The 23,312-nt window shown below is 39.0% G+C and overlaps 1 protein-coding gene across 4 annotated transcripts in view; it reads left to right on the top strand.

Moving 5' to 3' along the window:
- Positions 1-23,312, top strand: part of PIK3R3 (phosphoinositide-3-kinase, regulatory subunit 3 (gamma)) — a 153,273-nt gene that overhangs the window by 76,881 nt on the left and 53,080 nt on the right. For all 4 annotated transcript variants that reach the window (XM_011946723.1, XM_011946737.1, XM_011946732.1 and 1 more), the window contains one exon: positions 23,031-23,139. In XM_011946723.1, the coding sequence (XP_011802113.1) occupies positions 23,031-23,139 (109 nt within the window). The remainder of the gene's footprint in view (positions 1-23,030; positions 23,140-23,312) is intronic.

The following is a 23,312-nucleotide window of genomic DNA, read 5'->3' as shown; positions in this document are numbered from 1 at the left end:
GAGCTCAGGCAATCTGCCTTCCCAAAGTGCTAGGATTACAGGCATGAGCCACCACACCTGGCCCTTCATAACCACTTTCAAGTGTACTGTTGAGTGGTATTAAGCATATTAACATTGTTTTGAAGCAGATCTCCAGATCTCATCTTGCAAATCTGAAACTCTGTACCCATTAAACAGTGACCAGTCTTTTCCCCTATTGCCCAACCCCTGGTAACCAACCTTTACTTTGCTTCTATGATTTTGTCTACTTTAGATACCTCGTGTAAGTAAGTGGGATCATGTAATATTTGTCTTTGGCTTATTTCACTCAGTATAGTATCTTCAGGGTTCAGTTGTAGCATATGAAAGGATTTTCTTCCTTTTTAAGGCTGAATAATATTCCATTTATGTGTATACCACATTTTGTTTATCCATTAATCTGTTGATAGACTTTGCGTTGCTTCCACCTCTTAGCTATTGTGAATAGTGCTACTGTGGACATGGGTCTGCTAGTATAATGTCTCTTTGAGACTCTGCTTTCAGTTTTTTTTTTTAGATGTATACCCAGAATAAGAAGGATTGCTGTATCATATGGTATTTTTAAAAACTTTTTTTGGGAACCTCCATACCGTTTTTCATAGCAGTTGCACCATTTTACAATCTCACCAACAGTGCTCAAGGGTTCCAGTTACTCCACTTCCTTGCCAACACTTGTTCTCTTCTTTTCTTTTTTCTTTTAGTAGCCATCTTAATCAGGCCCATATAGATTTATAAATGAGTTCTACCAAATATTTATAGACACTCATAACTTTAGATAAATTCTTCCTGAATCAAGAAAAAGAAGAAACATTGTCATTCTCACTTAAGTATTTAATGGGTTATTCCAAGATGAATACTGCTTAAAAAGCAAAAGATAATTTGCTGATATATATGAAATAAGGTTGTTGGATCCAAGACCACTATACAGTTGGATTCCATTTTACAAGTAGCAGATAACAAATGTAATTTTAAAAAAGCTTTATTGAGATATAATTCACATACTGTACAAATCACCGGTTTTAAGTATACAATTCAATGTTTTGGTGCTTTACATTGTTAATTTTTTAAAATTATAAAATATATATGACAAAATTTTTCATTTTAACTGTTTTAAGTGTACAATTCAGTGGCAGTAATTACATTTACAATGTTGTGCAGCTATATTCATCTTCCATATAGAAACTCTTTAACTGTTAAGCAATGACTTACTCATTCTCCCTTCACTCTCAGCTCCTGGTAAATTCTATTCAACTTACTTTCTCTATGAATTTGCCTATTCTAGATATTTCATATAAATGGAATCATACAATATTTGTCCTTTTGTGTCTTCATATTTCATTTAGCATAATGTTGGTGTTCATATTGCAGCATGTCTCAGAACGTTACTCATTTTTATGACTGAATAATACTGCATTGTACATACAGACCACATTTTGTTTATTCAGTCATCTGTTGATGGACACTTGGGTTTTTTTTGTTGTTGTTTGTTTGCTTTTTTGAGACAGAGTCTCGCTCTGTTGCCAGGCTGGATCTTGGCATGATCTCGGCTCACTGCAGTGGCATGATCTTGGCTCACTGCAACCTCCATCTCCAGGTTCAAGCGATTCCCCTGCCTCAGCCTCCCTCAGCCTCCTGAGTAGCTGGGACTACAGGTGTATGCCGCCACACCCAGTTACTTTTTTTGTATTTTTAGTAGAGACGGGGTGTCACCATGTTTGGCCAGGATGGTCTCGATCTCTTGACCTCGTGATCCGCCCACCTCAGCCTCCCAAAGTGCTGGGATTACAGGCGTGAACCACCGCACCCAGCCCACTTGGGATGTTTTCACAAATTTTTTTTTTTTTGGAGACGGAGTTTCACTCTGTTGCCCAGGCTGGAGGGCAGTGGTGCGATCTCAGCTTGCTGCAACCTCTGCCTTCTGGGTCCAAGCTATTCTTCATGCCTCAGCCACCCGAGTAGCTGGGATTACAGATGTGCCACCACACCCAGCTAATTTTTGTATTTTTAGTAGAGACAGTGTTTCGCCACGTTGACTAGGCTAGTCTTAAACTCCTAGCCCCAAGTGTTCTGCCTACCTCAGCCTCCCAAAGTGCTAGGATTATGTGCATGAGCCACAGTTCCTGGCCTACAAAATATATTTTAAAAAAGATATTCATTATAGCAGTAATAGCTACAAGGACAACAATTGAAAAGTACCAGTGAACAAAATCTACAAAAGATGCACATGACCTTTTATGGTGAGAATTATACGATTTCCATTAAAAGACATGAGAAGAGATCTAATTAGGATACCATATTAACTGATAGGAAGACCCAGTGACATAAACATGTTAATTCTTTCCAAATTAATTTATAAGTTCAATGCACTTCTGTTTAATATAATGACAGGGTATTTCATATAACTTGACAAGCTCTAAAATTTATAAAGAAGAGTAAACTGCCAAGAAAAATTAGGAAGGCGCACTTGGTCTTTCACACAGCATTATTTATAAAGCCATATTGTTAATATTTAAGGCAATGTGGTATTGGCACAGGATAGACCAACCTCTGTGAAGAATAAAGAGCCCAGAAACAGAACCCCTGAATATAAAGAAACTTAATACATGACAGTGACTGTTGAAGATGAGTAAGGAGATGATGGACTGACTAAACAGTGAATGATAATGGAACAATTGGTTATTTATATGGAAAATAAAATGAGATTTCTACTTACCATATTAAAAAATGTACCTGATAATTAAAGATGTTAATGTGAAAAGTAAAACTTTTAGAAAAAAGTGGGAGAATGTTTTTATGATATTAGGGCGGGGAAGGTAGAAAGGATTTCTTCAATAAGACTTGAAATTTGAACTGTAAAAGAAAAAGATTGATAAATTTGTCTAGATTAAAATAAAAAATGTACAGTTATTGAAATTCAGCATGAGATAGAAAGATACCGTATCATCTGGGAGAAAATATTTGCAGAAAAAATAACTAAAAAGGATTAATAATCAGGATATATGAAGAATATTTTACCAACCAATAATAATAATAAGACAATAGATTGGAAATTCATAGAAGACGAAATACAAATGTCCTGCAGACATGAAAAGGTGTTCAACCTCTTTAGTAGCCATGGAAATGCAAATTAAAACTTCAGTGGAATGATACTTTACACTCACCATTTTGGTGAGGATGTAGAATAAGGAAAACTCTCATATACTTATGTGGACAGTGGAATATCAACTAGAACCTCATTGTAGAGAGGAACTTAGCAATATCTAGTAAAGTGTATACCCTAGGGAAACTGTAGAAGATGAACAAGAGTTTGTACCTGGGATAAGTACCATTAAGTTCATAGCAACATTGTTCGTAAAAACAGAAAACTAGAAACAGCTCAAATGTCCATCATTAAGAGAATGAAGAAATTATAGAGTATTCATGTAATGGTAGAGAACGGTGAGAAAATAAAAATGCCTACTTGTGTCAACATAAATTAATCTGAAAATGTAATGCAGAACGAAATGCTGTGGAAAGATTCCTCCTGTATAAAGTTCATAAAGATATGAAATATGTTAGGAGATGGAACCCCTGGGGAAAAATAAGGGAATTTGGGAGGGGTAAAAAGCAGTGGTGGAGGAAGAAAAGCCTGAGGGAAAATCAACCTTGCATTCCAAGGAGTCTAAAAAGGAGCAGCCAGAGATTTAGAACCAGGTAGTTTTTCTGTCATATAAAAAATTGTACTAGGTTGAAAGTAAGTCCTGAATTGAAACATCTAATTCCCTCTGTGATTGGTCTTTGTGTATGTACTTTTGTGTTTTATTACAACTTAAAAAGGTCTGATAAAATTCTGTTTTAAATTAGGTAGAATTTTGAAAGTACCTTTGTTTGACTACTTTTTCTGTTATGATATAATTCACATGCCATATATCCACCTTTTAAAAGTGTTTTTAACCACATCAGTGGTTTTTAGTATTGTCATACAGTTGTGCAACTATTACAGCTGTCTTATTCCAGAATGTTCTTATCACCCCAAAAGAAGTCCTGTAACCATTAAGAGTCACTCTAGGCTGGGTGGAGTGGCTCATCCCCATAATCCCAGCTTTGGGAGACTGAGGTGGGAGGATCAGTTGGGGCCAGGAGTTCAAGACCAGCTTGGGCAGTATAGAGAGACCCTGTCTCTACAAAAATTTAAAAAAAATTAGCTAAGTATGGTGTCGTGCGTCTGTAGTCCCAGCTACTTGGAAGGCCAATGTGGGAGGATCGCTTGAATTCAGTAGTTTGAGGTTGTCAGCTGTGATAGTGCCACTGCACTCCAGCCTGGGTGGGTGAGCAAGATCCTGTCTCAAAAAAAGTCACTCCCCATTCTTCTTAGCCCCAGTCTGTGGCAACTGTTAATCTACTTTCTGTCTCTATAAGTTTGCCTATTCTGCACATTTCATGGAAATGGAATGACATGGTATGTGGCCTTTTGTGTTTGACTTGTTTCACTTAGCATAATGTTTTCAAGGTTTATTCAATTGTGGTATGTATCAGTACTTCATTCCTTTTTATGGCTAAGCAGTATTCCACTCTGAATATTTATCCATTCACCAGTTAATGGATATTTGGGTTGTTTCCACCTTTCGCTATTTTGAATAATGCTGCCATGAACGTTCATTGCAAGTTTTTATGTGAACTTAGTTTTCAGTTCTGTTGCGTATACACACCTAGGAGTAGAATTACTGGGTCATATTTACTTTCCTGATAGCAGCGTATTATGGTTTCACTTTTTCCACATCGTCACCAAGACTTGTTATGTATCTTTTTGATTATAGCTATCCTGGTGGATGTGAGGTGGTATGTCACTGTGGTTTTGATTTGCATTTTCCTAATGACTGATGATGCTGAGTATCTTTTTTATGTGCTTGTTGGAATGGAATTTTTTTTTTTTTTTTTTTTTGAGACGGAGTCTCGCTCTGTCGCCCAGGCTGGAGTGCAGTGGCCAGATCTCAGCTCACTGCAAGCTCTACCTCCCGGGTTTATGCCATTCTCCTGCCTCAGCCTCCCGAGTAGCTGGGACTACAGGCAGCCGCCACCTCGCCCAGCTAGTTTTTTGTATTTTTTAGTAGAGACGGGGTTTAGCCAGGATGCTCTCGATCTCCTGACCTCGTGATCCACCCGTCTCGGCCTCCCAAAGTGCTGGGATTACAGGCTTGAGCCACCGCGCCCGGCCAAGAATCTTTTTTAATTTTTTTTGAGATGGAGTTTTGCTCTTGTTGTCCTGGCTGGAGTGCAATGGTGTGATCTCGGCTCACTGCAGCCTCCACCTCCTGGGTTCAAGTGATTCTTCTGCCTCAGCCTCTTGAGTAGCTGGGATTACAAGTGCGTGCCACCATGCCCAGCTCATTTTTGTATTTTTAGTAGAGATAGCATTTCACCATGTTGGCCAGGATGGTCTTGAACTCCTGACCTCAGGTGATCCACCTGCCTCGGCCTCCCAAAGTGCTAGGATTACAGGTATGAGCCACCATACCCAGCCCCTGGCTAGAATCTTACAGTGTTGAATAGACGTGGTAAGAGCAGACATCCTTGTGCTGTTTTTGATTGTAGGGGAAAACATTCAGTTTGTCACCATGAATTATGATGCTAGCTGTGGATTTTCTGTAGATACTCTTTATCAGGTGAGGAATTCCCTTTAATCCTAGTTTTTCAGTATTTTTGTCATAAGTAGGTGTTTAATTTTTGAATTATATTTTTTTGTGGCGGCAGGGTCTCACAATGTTGACCAGGCTGGTCTTGAACCCTTGGCCTCAGGGTATCCTCTTGCCGTGACCTCCCAAAATACTAGGATTATAAATGTGAGCTACTGCACCTGGTAGGATATTTAATTTTGTCACATGATTTTTCTGCATCTGTTGAGATCATTATGCTGGTCTTTGTCCTTTATTCTGTTAATATGGTGTGTTACCTTGATTGATTTTTGTGTGTTGAGCCAATCTTGCATTCCTGGAAACAAATCTCGCTTGGTCATGATACATAATCCTGTTTATATGTTGCTGGAGTTGGTTTGCTGGTATTTTGTTGAGGATTTTTGTGTCTGTGTTCATAAGGGATATTGGCCTGTAGGTTTTCCCTTTTGTTTTGTTTTTTGATTTTTTCTTTTTCTGGTTTTGGTATCAGGGGAATACTGGCCTCACAGAATGAGTTGAGAAGTTCCCTGAATACTTATCTGATCCTAGTTTTTTTCAGTTTTGTTATTGACTTCTTCTTCTTCTTCTTCTTTTTTTTTTTTAAAGACACAGTCTCACTCTGTTGCCCAGGATGGAGGGCAGTGACGTGATCTGCGCTCACTGCAACCTTCGCCTCCCAGGTTCAAGCGATCTTCCCACCTCAGCCTTCCAAGTAGCTGGGATTACACCATGTCGGCCAGGCTGCTCTCTGACTGTTGACCTCAGTGATCTGCCTGCCCGTCTCCCTAAGTGATTACAGACGTGAGCCACTGCACCTGGCCAGTTTTATTACTGCCTTCTAAAAATATATTAATGCTACTTTTTGTTCTGGCTATTCTTTTTAAGAACACACAGAAATACTCTGTTAGATTCTAATTTAATGTAGCTTACCAGTGAGGAATGACTTATGGCACCCAGCAGAATATTAATGAAATTTCTGGTATTTCAGTGAAATCTGCCTAGTATACTGTCTTTCAGATGACTGAATATAAAAGTCCATAAAAATTAGAGATGAGAGAGACTATGGTGATATAATCAACCATTTTACAGATAAATAGAACAGATTGTTCAAAGTTACACTGCTAGGTTACCTGACAGCCAGGAGATTTTACTTTGGTAGTTTTTACTCACCAACGATTAGTAGTGTGTGAAAAGGATAGGTTTTTTTTAAAAAAGGTTTAATTTCATCTGCGTGTTTGTGAGCAATGCTAAGAAACAAATATAGTATTTATTTGAATGAAATAAGTGTAAAACTTATGCATGCCCACTCATTCTGTACTCCAGCTGGAGAAGCCCTAGAACATATATTTAATCCATTGTGTCAGGCGCAGTGGCTCACACCTGCAATCCCAGTGCTTTGGGAGGCTGAGGCAGGAGGATCATTTGAGTCCAGGAGTTTGAGACCATCCTGGGTAACATAGCAAGACCTTGTCTCCATAAAAATAAAAATATACATATAATTCGTTGCTATCAGGAGGAAATTTATTATTATTATCAACAGCATTTGGGGAAGTCTTCAAAGCAATTAACTTTAACTGAAGAAACTACTTACCCAAATTATATCATATGAGTGGGTGGTATCAAAATGAAATCTTGAAGAAATTGTCTCCAACTTGGAAAGAGGTACAGAGGGAGAATCACATTAATGTATCAACCTAATATATCAACCTAAATGTGTCAACCTTTAACTTTTAATTAATTGTTTTCCCTTCTAATTGTTTTTTTACTTCTACTTTTAAGTTCAGGAGTACGTGTGCAGGATGTGCATGTTTGTTACATAGGTAAACATGTGCCAGGGTGATTTGCTACACAGATCATCCCATCACCTAGGTGTTAAGCCCAGCATCCATTAGCTATTCCGCCTGATGCTCTCTTTCCCCCAACCACCCCCCGACAGGCCCCAGTTTGTGTTGTTCCCTGCCATGTGTCCATGTGTTCTCATCATGTAGTTCCCACTTATAAGTGAGGATATACAGTGTTTGGTTTTCTCTTCCTGCGATCCTCCTGCCTCGGCCTCTCAAAGTTAGTTTGCTGAGGATAATGGCTTCTAACTCCATCCATGTCCCTGCAAAGGACATTATCTTGTTCCTTTTTATGGCTGCATAGTATTCCATGCTGTATATATACCACATTTTCTTTATCCAGTCTATCATGAATGGGCATTTAGGTTGATTTTGTGCCTTTGCTATTATGAATAGTGCTGCAATGAACATACATATGCATGTATCTTAATAATAGTATGGTTTATATTCTTTTTGGTGTATACCCAGTAATGAGATTATTGGGTCAAATAGTATTTCTGCCTTTAGGTCTTTGAGGAATCGCCACCCTCTAGTTGTTGAAGTAATTGTTTATTTTGATTGTGAAACAGTTTTTAAAAATGTATTTTCAGAGAGAAATAATGAGTAGTATAATTTTATGAAAATATCATATGTGTCTCGAAAGATAAAATCATCCTTCAATTTTGCTGAGCCAAGAAACTCAACTAAAACTACCTGCTGGAAATGGCACAGTTTTCTGTCTCAGCGTCAGTAATATACAATCCAAGTTCTATGTTGTGATTGACTGTTGTACCGTTTTCATTCAGAGATTAGTTTTGCCAACAATGTCTGATTTGGGATTGGGATTTAGCTCACAAAGCAGTTGGTTGTTGGGGCATAGGAAGGGGTTAGTGTTACTAATGAGCACACTACAGAGAAATCATTCCACTGGGGAAAAATAGCATTTGTCCATGCATGAGCAAAGTTGTTCTGTAATTCAATGCTGGATGCCAAACAGTCAGTGAAGTTTGGATTTGGATGTGGCAGCTCACGGATGCTGGGGGGAAATTTTGTATAATCATTGTCTTTTAAAATGAACTTGGTAAAAGCTGTCAGTTTTTTTCCTTTAGAAAGATGAAATGTTTTTTGTCTTTTTTCTCTCCTCCTGTTTCCATAATTTTATTTTTAGGCTTTCAAAAAGTTGAAGATTTAATTAAAATAAATGTTTTCCCTTTGGTTAGCTTGATTAACTAGTCTTTTTTTTCTAACCATTATTCTGCACCTAAGATTATACTCTAATATCCAAGATAGTTCTAATTCTCTTCATCTTTTGTTCCTCTAAAATGAAATAGATTTGTGAATTTTAGGAAGTATGTATTATGAAATTATTTTGTTTTATTTTGTATTTTGAACCTTTTATAATATGTAGTTATCACAAATAGATATCTTTGGGATTTTTTTTCTTGTTTCTTGGTTCTTTAACAGATAGTCAGAATTTATTATCTGATGGAATATTTTAGGTTTGTTTTGTGTCTTTGATAACATCGTTCACCTTCGACACTCTTGTTTTTTTTTGAGACAGGGTCTCACTCTGTTGCCCAGGTTGGAGTGCAGTGGTACAATCTTGGCTCACTGCAGCCTTGACTTCCTGGGCTCAGGTGATCCTCTCACGTCAGCCTCCCAAACAGCTGGGACTACAGGCACACACCACCATACCTGGCTGACTGCTGTATTTTTTTGTAGAGACAGTTTCTCCATGTGTTGCCCAGGGTGGTCTTTTTTTTTTTTTGAGACAGAGTCTCACTCTGTCACCCAGACTGGAGTGCAGTGGCACGATCTTGGCTCACTGCAAACTCTGCCTCTGGGTTGAAGCGATTCTCCTGCCTTAGCCTCCCAAGTAGCTGGGATTACAGGCACCTGCCACCATGCCTGGCTAATTTGCCTAGGCTGGTCTTAAACTCCTAGAGTCAAGTGATCTGCCCACCTCAGCCTCCCAAAGTGCTAGGATTACATGCATGAGCCACCACACCTGGCTGACAACATTTAACAGAATAATTTATGTTCTTAGTATTTAAATGCCCTCAATACTATATAGCAAAGATTTATGTGACTGAACCATTTTTCTTAAACTGAGCATTTTCATGTCAAAGATATGTGTAGGAGATCGCATTTACTATTTGGAAGGTAAATATTAAGAATTTTTTGGAAAGCAAATGTGAGAAGTTGACAGAGAAGAGGATATTAGGGGGCATTACAAATCCCTTACAGTATTTCTTTTCAGCTGATTGACCAAAATATAGCTTAAATGAGTTAACTGCAAAACAGAAACATAAATTAGTAATAGTATCTAGTTCTTCCTAATGAAACTTAAAGGCAAATTCTGATCTGCTGGCTTATGATCTCTAGTTATACTAAACTACCAGTACCAGCTAATTAAGCTGGGAGTACTGGGGACTTTTTCCTAACACAAGAATAATACTTTTATGTTTGCCGTTTTTGGTTCTACATATGTTATTTAGGGCTGGTTCAGGGAGGTAGAATATGATGTTTGAAATAGCTTGTAGTGAAGAATGGGAGGGAGGTAAATTTAGGGTAAGATTTTTGGATTGTTTTGAGGGTCCACTCCAATGGTTGGAGACCATTATTAGTGAAACCAATTGAAGATGATGTAACTTTTTTCCTCTTTATTAGCCTAGAGAGAGAGCAGAAAAAGCATGAAAACAGATTGAGCTATGGTCGGGGTCTTGCCAGACAGGTACAGTGGGAGGATAAGAGAGCAAAAGAGATGATAGTATTAGTTGAGAGAGAGGGAGAATGAAGACCAGTATGGGATAGAAAGAAAGTACTAAGTTTGAGGAATTAGAGGTCTTACTGAGGTGAAAGAACAGTGGTAGCATTGCTGTAAATTGGAGGTCTCATTGAGGTGAAAGAACTGGGATTACTGGAGTAAGTGGTAAAGATGTAGAGAGAGGGCCAAGCTTGGTGGCTTACTCCTGTAATCCCAGCACTTGGAGAGGGCAAGGCGGGTGGATCACGAGTTCAGAAGATCGAGACCAGCCTGTCTAACACGGTGAAATCCTGTCTCTACTAAAAATACAAAAAATTAGCTGGGTGTGGTGGCCCGTGCCCGTAGTACCAGCTAACTCGGGAGGCTGAGGCAAAATCGCTTGAACCTGGGAGGTGGAGGTTGCAGTGAGTCGAGATAGCACTACTGCACTCCAGCCTGGGCGACACAGCGAGACTCCGTCTCAAAAAAAAAAAAAAAAAAAGGTAGAGAAGTCAAGGAGTACCTTCGTGGGGTTAGGAATGTGGTTCTCATTCTAGTTTTATATCAGAATTACCAGTTGCCTTTTTTAAAAAAACATAGTTGCCCTGGTCTCATTCTGGATCAATGAAATCAGAATCTGTAGAGCGTTGGGCTAAGGCATCTTCATTTAAGATGTTATACAGCTGATTAAAAAAAACTTTAAAATTTACATACAGTAAAGTTCATACTCTTCGGTGTACAGTTCTTTGAGTTTTGACAAATGCATAGTGGTGCCCTTTATCAGGATAGGGTGGATAGGAACAGGTGAGGAAATGCGGTGGGCCCTCCCTATTCACAGATTCTGCATTCTCGAATTGAAGTAACAAACAACTGTGGATTCTGGGTGTGTGTGAAAACACCAATAAAAATAACAATATAACAACAAAAATAATACAAATAAAAATATAGTATAATAATTCTTTACATAGCATTTACATTGTATTAGATACAAGTAATCTAGAGATGACTTAAAGTATATGGGAGGATGTGCATAAGCTGTATGCAAATACTACATCATTTTATAAAATGGACTTGAGTATCCTTGGATTTTGGTATCTGCAGGGATCCTGGAACCAGTCCTGTGAGGATACTGAGGTATGATTGTATGTATTTGGTTTTGAATACCCTCAAATTTGCTTGTTGCACTAGAGCTGCAGCCATAGAATTCAGAAGAGTGGAGATTATTACAATGAATTAATATTTTCTCTATCATTTCCTTAAGTCTAGATCTGGAATTGACATATTTTTTCTGCAAAGAGCCATATAGTAAATACGTTAGGCTTTGCAGGCCACAAATGATCTCTTTCATATTCTCTCTCTCTGTGTGTGTGTGTGTTTATAACCATTTAAAAATGTAAAAACGGGCCAGGCGTGGTGGCTCATATGTGTAATCCCAGCACTTTGGGAGGCCAAGGCAGGTGGATCACCTTAGGTCAGGAGTTCAAGACCAGCCTGGCCAACATGGGGAAACCCCGTCTCTACTACAAATACAAAAATTAGCTGAGCGTGATAGCCCGTGCCTGTAGTCCCAGCTGCTCGGGAGGCTGAGGCAGGAGAATTGCTTAAATCTGGGAGGTGGAGGTTGCAGTAAGCCGAGATTGTACCACTGCACTCCAGTCTGGGTAACAGAGTAAGACTCTGTCTCAAAAAAAAAAAAAAAAGTAAAAACGCTGGTCACAGTGGTGCATGCCTTTAGTTCCACAGCTACTCAGGAGGGTGAGGCAAGAAGATGACTTGAACCCAGGAGTTTGAGACCAGCCTGGGCAACATAGTGAGACCCTCATCTCAAAATAATGAAAAAAGTAAAAACTATTTTTTGCACCTTGGAAAACAGGCAGAGGGCCATAGTTTGCTAACCCCAGGCAAATCATCAGTACCACAGTAAATCAAGCTCTCTGATTTGTAGTATTTGCTGATTTCCAAAGTATAAATACTCCCACTGTGGCTGATTTCAATCTACTAGTGTGACTGACATAGTGAATGCAGAATTTGAAAGAAATCCTCAGCAGCACACAGTATTTCCATTATATAAATACAATAGATGTTTCTTAAAAGCATAAATACAGTATTAATGAAGTAATGAGGTTTGAGCATTTTTTAACTTTATTTTTAATATAATTTAATTGTGAACTTATATGATTTAATATTTAATACTGACTGTGTAGAGGCTGGGCACGGTTGCTCACACCTGTAATCCCAACACTTTGGGAGGCCAAGGCAGGCGGATCATGAGGTCAGGAGTTCGAGACCAGCCTGGCCAATATGGTGAAACCCCGTCTTTACTAAAAATACAAAAAAAAACTAGCCAGGCATGGTGGCACGCGCCTGTAGTTCCAGCTACCTGGGAGGCTGAGGGAGGAGAATCGCCTGAACCTAGGAGGTGAAGGTTGCAGTGAGCTGAGATTGCGCCACTGCACTCCATCCTGGGCAATAGAGGGAGACTCCATCTCAAAAAAAAAAAAAGGTGTATAGAATAGCAGCTTGCGAAATTCCTGAAAATACAACAATCAGCTCTCACTAGCCTGTACAAGTTGGATTCAACATAGCATGGAACTTAAGGCTCAGAGAGGTGAGATAATTTACCAAGTCTAGTTTAAGTGGTGGAATCAGAATAAACGCTAGGTTTCTTTTGATTCTTATCTTAAAGCAATATGGGTTTATAGTTTAAAAAGTCAAAAAGTACTACAAGGTTTATAGTACAAAATCATCAGTTGCCTGTCCTACCCTCTCTTCTGCCACTTTCTAGCCCCAGGGGCAACACTTAACTCTTCTGGCCTTTTCTTCTGGTGTTTACCTCCCTATTTTTCGTAATATGGTAATACTGCTATTTATAATTTTTCACTTTTTGATGTCATTTATTCCTTCTAAGAAAGATAGTGATTTACTTCTCTTATTCTCTTATGCCATACACTCTTTCCTTCTATGCATTTTCCAGTGTATTTATATCACAATTATAACTTTCTTAAATTATCTTGCAATATTTACACTATTATTACATGCAGTGGTCACAGCTAAGCCATTAGTATATTATGATTGCACTCTTTCTTTTTTTTTTTTTTTTGAGACGGAGTCTTACTCTGTCGCCTAGGCTGGAGTGCAGTGGCGCGATCTTGGTTCAGTGCAACCTCCACCTCCTGGATTCAAGTGATTCTCTTGCCTCAGCCTCCCGAGTAGCTGGGACTACAGGTGCATGCCACTATATTTCGCTAATTTTTTTTTTTTTTTTGAGATGGAGTCTTGCTCTGTCGCCCAGGCTGGAGTGCAGTGGCCGGATCTTGGCTCACTGCAAGCTCCGCCTCCTGGGTTTACGCCATTCTCCTGCCTCAGCCTCCCGAGTAGCTGGGACTACAGGCGCCCGCCACCTCGCCCGGCTAGCTTTTTTGTATTTTTTTAGTAGAAACGGGGTTTCACCGTGTTAGCCAGGATGGTCTCGATCTCCTGACCTCGTGATCTGCCCGTCTCGGCCTCCCAAAGTGCTGGGATTACAGGCTTGAGCCACCGCGCCCGGCCTATTTGGCTAATTTTTTATACATTTTTAGTAGAGATGGGGTTTCACCATATTGGCCAGGCTGGTCTCGAACTCCTGACCTTGTAATCTACCCGCCTCGGCCTCTCAAAGTGCTGGGATTACAGGTGTGAGCCACCACACCTGGCCACATTTCCTTTTTTTTATATATATAAATTTAAAGACAGAATGTTATGATTCTGACAGAACCGTATGACAGAACCATAAAATTCATCACAGTATGGTTAAACATCAGATAATTTACCATTTCCATTCTTTTCTTAAACATACCCTCTAAACTGTCCTTCATCTTCCTGTTTGAATTCTAACTGTTTTCAGCTGTCATCCTGGTACTGCATTCAGCATTATGCTCTGCATTGCCATTGCTTCTCTCCGGTGTTGGCATCCATTTTCCTGCATTTTATACCACCTGCTTTCCTAGTTTGTTTATTTATTTTGGTGGAGCACATCATTCAGTAGCTTCCTAAGAAAGGTTGCTGAGAGATGAATTGGTTGAGATCTTGTATATCTGAAAATATCTATTCTACCATCATGTGTAATTGATAATTTGGCAGGATATATCATTCTAGCTTGAAAAAATCATTTTCCCTCAGATTTGAAAGGTTTATCTTCAGTGTTGCTAGTCTCCAGTGTTGGTGAGCAACCCAAAGACATTCTTTAGTCCTTTGTGACTTTTTTTTTTTTGTCCTTGTGATAGATTTTAGGACTTTCTCTTTTCCCCCCAGTGTTGTGAAATTCCACAGGGGTGTAGCTTGATGTGGATCTTTTTCATTCATTGTGTTGCATACTCTGTGGGCATTTTCATTCAGGAAATGTGTGTCCTTCAGTTCTTAAAATTTTTTCTTATTTTAAAGGTTTCTCTTCCTGCTTTCTGGAACTTCTGTTAGTTTGATGCTGGATCTTCTGAGTTGATCCTCAGATTCTCTTATCTTTCCTCTATTTTTTCATTACTTTCTCTTTTTGTTCCACTTCCTGGGAGATTTCAGCTTTACCTGCCAGATTGTGAACTGACTTAAAAAATTTTCTATAATAATATTATTTTAATATATAAAGGCTTTTATTCTTTGAATGTTACTTTAGTGTAGATCTTGTTTGTCTTTCATAGATGCAGTCTTTCCTTTTATATATCTGAGATATGCTGTTTTTGTGTGTCTGTGAAGTTTTTTTTCCCTTGAATTCTCTGGTTACTCCCAAGTTTCTTCTTGTTTTGGTCTCCTTTAATGTAATGGCTTTCCTCAAATGTCTGTTTTTTTTTTTTATTTTAAGTTGTGGTAAATATATGTAACATGTAATTTATCATTTTAACCATTTGATCTGTTTCTTTTAAAGTATTTATTTATTTACTTTAGAGATGGGATCTTGCTCTGTTGCCCAGGCTGGTCTCGAACTCTTGGGATCAAGCAATACACCTGCCTTGGCCTCCCAGAATGCTGAGACTATAGGCGTGAGCCATCACACTCAGCTGTTTTTAACCATTTTAAAATGTTTAAATTCTGTGGCTTTAAGTACATTCATACTGTTGTGCAACTATCACCACCACCCACCTCCAGAACTTTTTCATCTTCCTCAGCTGAAACTCTGTACCCATTAAATACTAACTTCCATTCCATCCTCCCCTCAGCCCTTGGCCAATAGCATTCTACTTTCTGTCTCTACGGATTTGACACTTTAGTAGCCTCATGTAAGAAGAATCATAATACTTGTCTTTTTGTGACTTGCTTATTTCACTTAGCATAATATTTTCAATGTTCATCCATGTTGAAGCTCCATGTGAGTGGGCAGGAACTTGTTAACTGGAGGCCTTCACTGAGAAGTGACAAGATGATGAATACCTGCTAGGTGCAGTGGCTTACACCTGTACTCCCAGCAGTTTGGGAGGCCAAGACAGGAAGATCATTTGAGCCCAGGAATTCGAGACCACCCTTGGCAATACAGTGAGACCCCGTCTCTACCTATTCTCAGCTGAGCTTGGTGTTCCCTGAGTCCAGAGCCTTTTTTTTTTTTTTTTTTTTAACATTCTAAAACACAGCACTGAGCATGCTGTATCTTTCTTTTTTATTATTATTATACTTTAAGTTCTAGGGTACATGTGCACGTGCAGGTTTGTTACATATGTATACATGTGCCATGTTGGTGTGCTGCACCCATCAACTTGTCATTAACATTAGGTATATCTCCTAATGCTATCCCTCCCCCATCCCCCCACCCCACAACAGGCCCCGGTATATGATGTTCCCCACCCTGTGTCCAAGTGTTCTCATTGTTCATTTCCCACCTATGAGTGAGAACATGCGGTGTTTGGTTTTCTGTTCTTGCGATAGTTTGCTCAGAATGATGGTTTATGTCCTTTGTAGGGACATGGATGAAGAGTCCAGAGCCTTTCTAATTGTTTCTCTGGACTGGTGAGTTGACAGGCAACCTTTGTCTAGGGTGGAGGAGGGTAGTTGCCTGGCTGCTTGGGCAGGTGGGGAAGAGAATTGAGGACTTAACTGCTCTTTCTATAGATTGTCAGCCAACTCTTCTCTTTCTGGCCACATGACTCAATCCTCCCTTCAGAGACGTATACTTCCAACTCCTGTCCTTTCCAGAGTACAGTGGTGTGAATCAGGTTGCTTTTTTTTTTTTTTAAAGACAGTCTCACTTTGTTGCCTAGGCTGGAGCGTAATGGCACGATCTCGGCTCACTGTAACCTCTGCTTCCCGGGGTCAAGCGATTCTCCTGCCTCAGCCTCCCGAGTAGCTGGGATTACAGGTGCCCACCACCACGCTCAGCTAATTTTTGTATTTTTAGTAGAGACAGGGTTTCACCATGTTGGCCAGGCTGGTCTCAAACTCCTGACCTCAGGTGATCCACCTGCCTCAACCTCCCAAAGTGTAGGGATTATGAGTTGGCGTGCAGTGGCTATTCACGTGTGTCATCATAGCACACTGTGGGTTTGAACTGGCTTCAAGCAATCCTCCCATCTCAGCCTCCCAAGTAGCTGGGACTATAGGTGCACACCACTGCACCTGGCACTATTTTTTGTTGTTAAAGCATATAAAACATACACAATATACATACATACATACATACATACATACATACATACATACATACAGTGTTCTCTGCTGTTCCCGGTCCCTATTATATTCACTATTAACAGTTTGTGTGTTCTTCATATGTTTCTGTGCATATATATCCATATGCACACATACACACACACTTAAAACACCTATATGTCTGTATGTTTCTTCATATAGCTACATATTAATTAAAACTGAATTGAAAATGTCTTTCTGCATTGCTAATATTTAAAAACTTGTAATATAGGCCAGGCATGAGTGGCCCATACCTATAATCCCAGCACTTTGGGAGGCCAAGGCGGAAGGATTACTTGAGGCCAGGAGATCGAGACCAGCTTGGGTAACGTAATGAGACCCTGTCTCACAATTTAAAAAAAAAAAACCCAAACTTGTAATATAGTTTCTAAAAATGGAAAGATAAATATTTTTCATTGTCTGCTAAATAGAAATAGAAGTGCTGTATATTTTATGGATACTCATTTCAGAAGGTATTTGCTTAGGTGCACTTAACTTACCACTCAGCATTGCAGTGCTCACCTCATGCAAGAACTACTTTGTCAAGGAGTTGAAAAGATGACTAGTGTATCCTAATCAGTTTTTCCCTCAAGATAGTCCTTTTGAACTACTTAAAGGCTTCATGATTTGGAATTATTTTACCTTTATTTATAATATCACAAGATAGATATAAATCTGCTTATCTTAATGCAATTAGGAGGTTATTAGGAGATAAATTTTTATTCACATTTGCCCAGTATATTCTACAATCTACATGGGAGAGTGGGGAACAACTCTCAGAGAAGGCAAAACATTTAGATTGAAGATTCAGTTGAGTTTGATAGAGCTACATTTGAGTGTACTCACAATTTTAGGAACAATGAATTATCTTGAAATTTATCCTTTAGATTATAAAGTCCCTATGTATGGAGACTATATATATCTAATCTAGTTCATTGCTATGTTCACAGCTTCTGGAACATAGGAGATGTTCAGTACATATTTGCCTATGTCTGTGTGGAGTGATGATAGATAGTAGGAATGTAGAAATAGGCCAGTATTGCATTCACTTCAGACCTTATGATTGTGTTCTTTTAGCAACCTCATGTAGCAACTGCCTTTATAAAAATTTCATTCTTCTTACATTTCTGTAGTTCAGAACAGCAAGATACAAGAAGGCAGCCCTCTGTAATAGATGTGAAATGGTCATTACATGTTTGTTGGTGGTAGAGCTATCTGTGAACTATCATTATCCATAAATAGCAGCTTCCTCATGCAGTCTGGTCAACTCAACTCATCTCAATATACAGCTCCTCCAGTGAAGGGATGTAGAAAAGTCTCCATAACTCTATTTGAAGGTGATTAGAGTGTAACCCACCTGTTGATATAATGAAGCACATTGGTTCTTGGGCTCTGTTGATCATGTACTCAAATCACTAAGGACTAGATTTGAGAAGCTTAGTGTTTGACCTTAAAGTTTCCCTAGAGGGGATCAATTACTCCTTTTGCTGGGTTTCCATTACAATTTACTTTTTACGGCCAGGTGCGGTGGCTCAAGCCTGTAATCCCAGCACTTTGGGAGGCTGAGGTGGGCGGATCACGAGGTCAGGAGATCGAGACCATCCTGGTTAACACGGTGAAACCCCGTCTCTACTAAAAAAAATACAAAAAAACTAGCCGGGCGAGGTGGCGGGCGCCTGTAGTCCCAGCTACTCGGGAGGCTGAGGCAGGAGAATGGCGTAAACCCGGGAGGCGGAGCTTGCAGTGAGCTGAGATCCGGCCACTGCACTCCAGCCTGGGCGACAGAGCAAGACTCCGTCTCAAAAAAAAAAAAAAAAACAACAAAAAACAATTTAATTTTTACCGCATTCTGATGAGTATTATAGTTAGGTGTTTCTGTGTGTCATTCTCTCTGGATTTGTTCTTTTGAGTGCAGGGAACACCTTATCTTTGTACCTTTTCATACTATAGTGCAGTGCTTTGTATAGCACAAGTTTACACTGTTAATCCTTGTGTTACGTAAGTAGAAGAATTGTAAGTTTTGCTAAGTTATAGTTCAAACTGTAGCTACTTTTATAATTCACATAAAATCCTTTTCAAACAAGATCGTTATTTAGCTACTTTGAAAAAAAGTATGGATTATAGCAAATCCATCCCCATCTAGTAATTTCAGAAGTCTGATATTTATTTATTTATTTTAAAACAGCTTTATTGATATATAATTCACATGCCAGGCAGTTTACCCACATTGTATAATTCAGTGATTTTTTAGTATCTTCACAAAGTTGTACAACCATCATGATAGTCAATTTTGGAATATTTTCATTACCCTGAAAGAAATCCTTCATATAGCAGTCACTCCCTATTTCCCCCTTTACTCTCCAGCCCTAGCCAACCATTGATCTACTTTCCGTCTCTATAGATTTGCCTATTCTGGACAATGGGATTGTATAATATTTGGCCTTTCATGACAGGCTTCTTTCACTCAGCAAAATGTTTTCAGATTCGTCCATGTTGTAGTATATCAGTACCTCATTCCTTTCTATTGCTGAATAATATGTTGTATGGACATATACATCATTTTATTTATCTGTTCATCTGTTGATAGATATTTGGGTTGTTTTCCATTTTTGGGCCATTATAAATAACGCTACTATGAACATTCCTGTGCAAGTTCTTGTGTAGATATACGTTTCTTTTTTCTTGGGTATATGTAAGAGTGAAATTGCTGGGCAACTCTGCATTTAGCCTTTTGAGGAAGCCAGACTGTTTTCCAAGCAGCTGCATCATTTTACATTCCCACCAGCAGTCTATGAGTATTCCAGTTTCTCCACATCCTCACCAACACTTGTTATTATCTGTCTTTTTGATTATAGTCATCCTAGTGGGTGTGAAGTGGTATTTCACTGTGGTTTTGATTTGCGTTTCTCTGTTGGCTGATTATGTTCAGTATCTTTTCATGTGCTTATTGGCTACTTGTTTATCTTTTGGAGAAATATATATTTAGATCCTTTGCCCATATTTAATTGGGTCGTTTGTCTTTTATTGAACTAAAAGAGGTCTTTTATGTATTCTAGATACAAGTACAAAAATATATTTACAGATACAATTACAAATATTTACAAAAATATATTTTATCAGTTCTACTTACAAAAACATTCTCCCATCCTGTAGATTGTCTCTTCACTTTCTTGATGATGTCCTTTGAAGTACAGAAGTTTTTAATTTTGATGCAGTTGATCTATTTTTTTCTTGTTTGTTATTTTCAGTGTCATATTTAAGAAACTGTTACTTAATATAAAGTCACAAATATTTAAGCCTATTTTTTCTTGTAAGAATTTTATAGTTTTAGGTCTTGACATTTAGGTCTTTGATCCATTTTTAGTTAATTTTGGTGTGAGGCAGGGATCCAACTTCATTCTTTTTGCGTGTGGATATCCACTTGTTCCAGAACAATTTGTTAAGAAGACTATTCTTTCCCTCATTGAATTATCTTGACACCCATGTTGAAAATCAGTTGACTAAGGGACTTTATTTATTTATTTTTGAGACAAAGTCTCACTCTCTCTCCCAGGCTGCAGTACAGTGGTGCAATCTTGGCTCACTGCAACCTCTGCCTCCGGGGTTGTAGCAATTCTCCTGCTTTAGCCTCCCGAGTAGCTGGGATTACAGGTGTGCACCACCATGCGCAGCTAATATTTGTATTTTTAGTAGAGATGGGGTTTCATCATATTGGTCAGACTGGTCTCGAACTCCTGACCTCAGTTGATGTGCCTGCCTCTGCCTCTCAAAGTGCTTGGTTTACAGGTGTGAGCTACCACACCTGGCCAACTAAGGGACTTCTGTTTTGGGGAAAATATTCACATTGTTCTCCTTCCCCCCAAGATAGCTTACAATTTTTTGATTAAATTAAGAAAAAAGAAACAATCTCAAAAAAGTTACAAGTACAGTTCAAAGAACGTAATTTTTTTTTTTTTTTTTTTTTTTTGAGACGGAGTCTCGCTCTGTCGCCCAGGCTGGAGTGCAGTGGCTGGATCTCAGCTCACTGCAAGCCCCGCCTCCCGGGTTTACGCCATTCTCCTGCCTCAGCCTCCCGAGTAGCTGGGACTACAGGCACCCGCCACCACGCCCGGCTCGTTTTTTGTATTTTTTAGTAGAGACGGGGTTTCACTGTTTTAGCCAGGATGGTCTCGATCTCCTGACCTCGTGATCCGCCCGTCTTGGCCTCCCAAAGTGCTGGGATTACAGGCTTGAGCCACCACGCCCGGCCAGAACGTAATTTTTTTGAATCATTTGAGAGTAAGTTGTCAGCATGATGCCATATGATGGCCATGTTTGTGTGTATTTCCCACAAACAAGAACATTTTCCTACAGAAACACAATATAACCATCAAAATCAGAAAACTAACATTGCTGTATTACTACTATGGTCACACTCAGATCCCATTCAAGTTTTGCCCATTGTCCCAGTGTTGTCCTTAATAGCAAAAAAGATCCAGTCCAGAATTACACATTGCATTTAATTGTCAGGATTCTTTAGTCGTCTTCTTCAATCTGAAACATTTCCTCAGTCTTTCCTTGACCCTCATGACCTGTACATTGTTGAAGATTACAGGTCAGTTATTTTGTAGAATGCCCCTCAGTCATGGTTTGTCTGATGTTTCTTTATGATTAGATTCATATTAGTTTATGCGTATTTGGCAGGGATGTCACAGAAGTGATGTTATATCCTTCTTAGTGCATTGTATTGGGGTCCACAGTTTCGCCATTATTTCTAATATTAACCTTGATTCTTGACTAAGGTGGTATTTGCCAGGCTTTTTCACTATTGTTGTTTTTCCTTTTGTAATTAGGATTTTGTAGGACAGTATATTGAGATAATAGTAATCTTGGTCCTCATCGATCTTTGTTTATTTATTTATTTATATATGCATGGACACATATATTCCTATTTTGTTTAATGAGTTATATTTCTTTACTATTATTATTTGTATTGATAGGTCAGCTGTTCCAGATTTGGTCAGTGAGAGCCCCTTCAAGCTCACCCTTTTGTTCTTTTAACATAGCCTCTCCCATTCTTTGAGCACTTCCTTCCTTTTTGGCACAAGATGATGTTCAGGCTCATTTGGTACTTGCTCTATTCTGTCCCTGGAATCAGCCATTTCTTCAAAGAGCCCTGGTTCCTTTTAGTAGAGAATGGTATTAGAAAGCAAGGTCTAGGTGCTCAGTGTACATATTGGGGTGTTGTTGCCCCCAGGACCTCTCAGGGCAGCATTCCCCGACCTTTTTGGCACCAGGGACCGGTTTCATTGCTGGGGTGGGGTCGGGGTGGGGGTATTGGTTTCAGGATGAAACTGTACCACCTCAGATCATCAGGCATTAGTTCGATTTTCAAAAGGAGCACACAACCTCGATTCTCGCATGTGCAGTTCGCAGTAGGGTTTGTGCTTCTATGAGAATCTAATGCTGAAGCTCAGGCAGTAATGCTCACTCGCCCACTGCTCACTTCCTGCTGTGTGGCCCTTTTCCTAATAGGCCATGGACCAGTGCCAGTCCGTGGCCCGGGGGTTAGGGAATCTCTGTCTCAGGGAACAGAGCTAGGGAATATATGTATTCTGTGTACAGACATTTACATATTTATGTTTATATACATTGAAATTCATAAGTTGATATCAGTAGCTGTAATTCCAGTCCAAAACAAGAGGCTTCATTCTATTACAGTTGAGCAAATTATTAATAACATACCCATCATTTCATAGTTACCCTTTTTTGTTTTTGGTAGTAAGAATACCTAAAATTTACTCACTTGGCAGATTACCAGTATATAATACAATATTATTAACTATAGTTCTCATGTTGTACATTGGTCACTTAGTGGCTTTTGGACTGAGTTGTTTGGAAAGGGGTTGCATGTTGTCTTTTGAGAGATGATGAAGTTTTACAGACTTAGAAGTCGGTGTTTCATGAGAAGGAAAAAACCGAATATCTTGACATTTTCACTTTTTAGGCAATCAAAAGGATTCCTTCTGTTGCTAACATTTAACATAAAATAATACTCAATTTGATTAATAATTATTAGAATCTTAACATACCTTGGTTAATGAGCTGCTCCAGAGGAAATTAGAAAACAAAAAATAATTTACATCTACAGAGTAATATTCATTTCTCTTCTAGCTCTTCCACCAAAGCCACCTAAGCCAATGACTTCAGCAGTTACAAATGGAATGAAGGACAGTTCTGTTTCTCTTCAGGATGCAGAATGGTACTGGGGGGATATTTCAAGGTAACTAGAACGCTACTGTAATTGAATGCAGTTTTTTAAAAAGTCGTTTTTGAGAATTAGTAGGTAAAGTAAACCATTTTAAGCCAGGCATGGTGGCTCACGCCTATAATCCCAGCAACTCAGGAGGCTGAGGCTGAAGAAGCACGTAGACCCCCCAAATCTTTTTTTTTTTT

Source organism: Colobus angolensis, unplaced genomic scaffold (genome assembly GCF_000951035.1).
Source record: "Colobus angolensis palliatus isolate OR3802 unplaced genomic scaffold, Cang.pa_1.0 Scaffold106, whole genome shotgun sequence".
NCBI lineage: Eukaryota > Metazoa > Chordata > Mammalia > Primates > Cercopithecidae > Colobus > Colobus angolensis.
The sequence above is the reverse complement of the archived record's forward strand: the minus strand, read 5'-3'. Positions and strand labels throughout refer to the sequence as shown.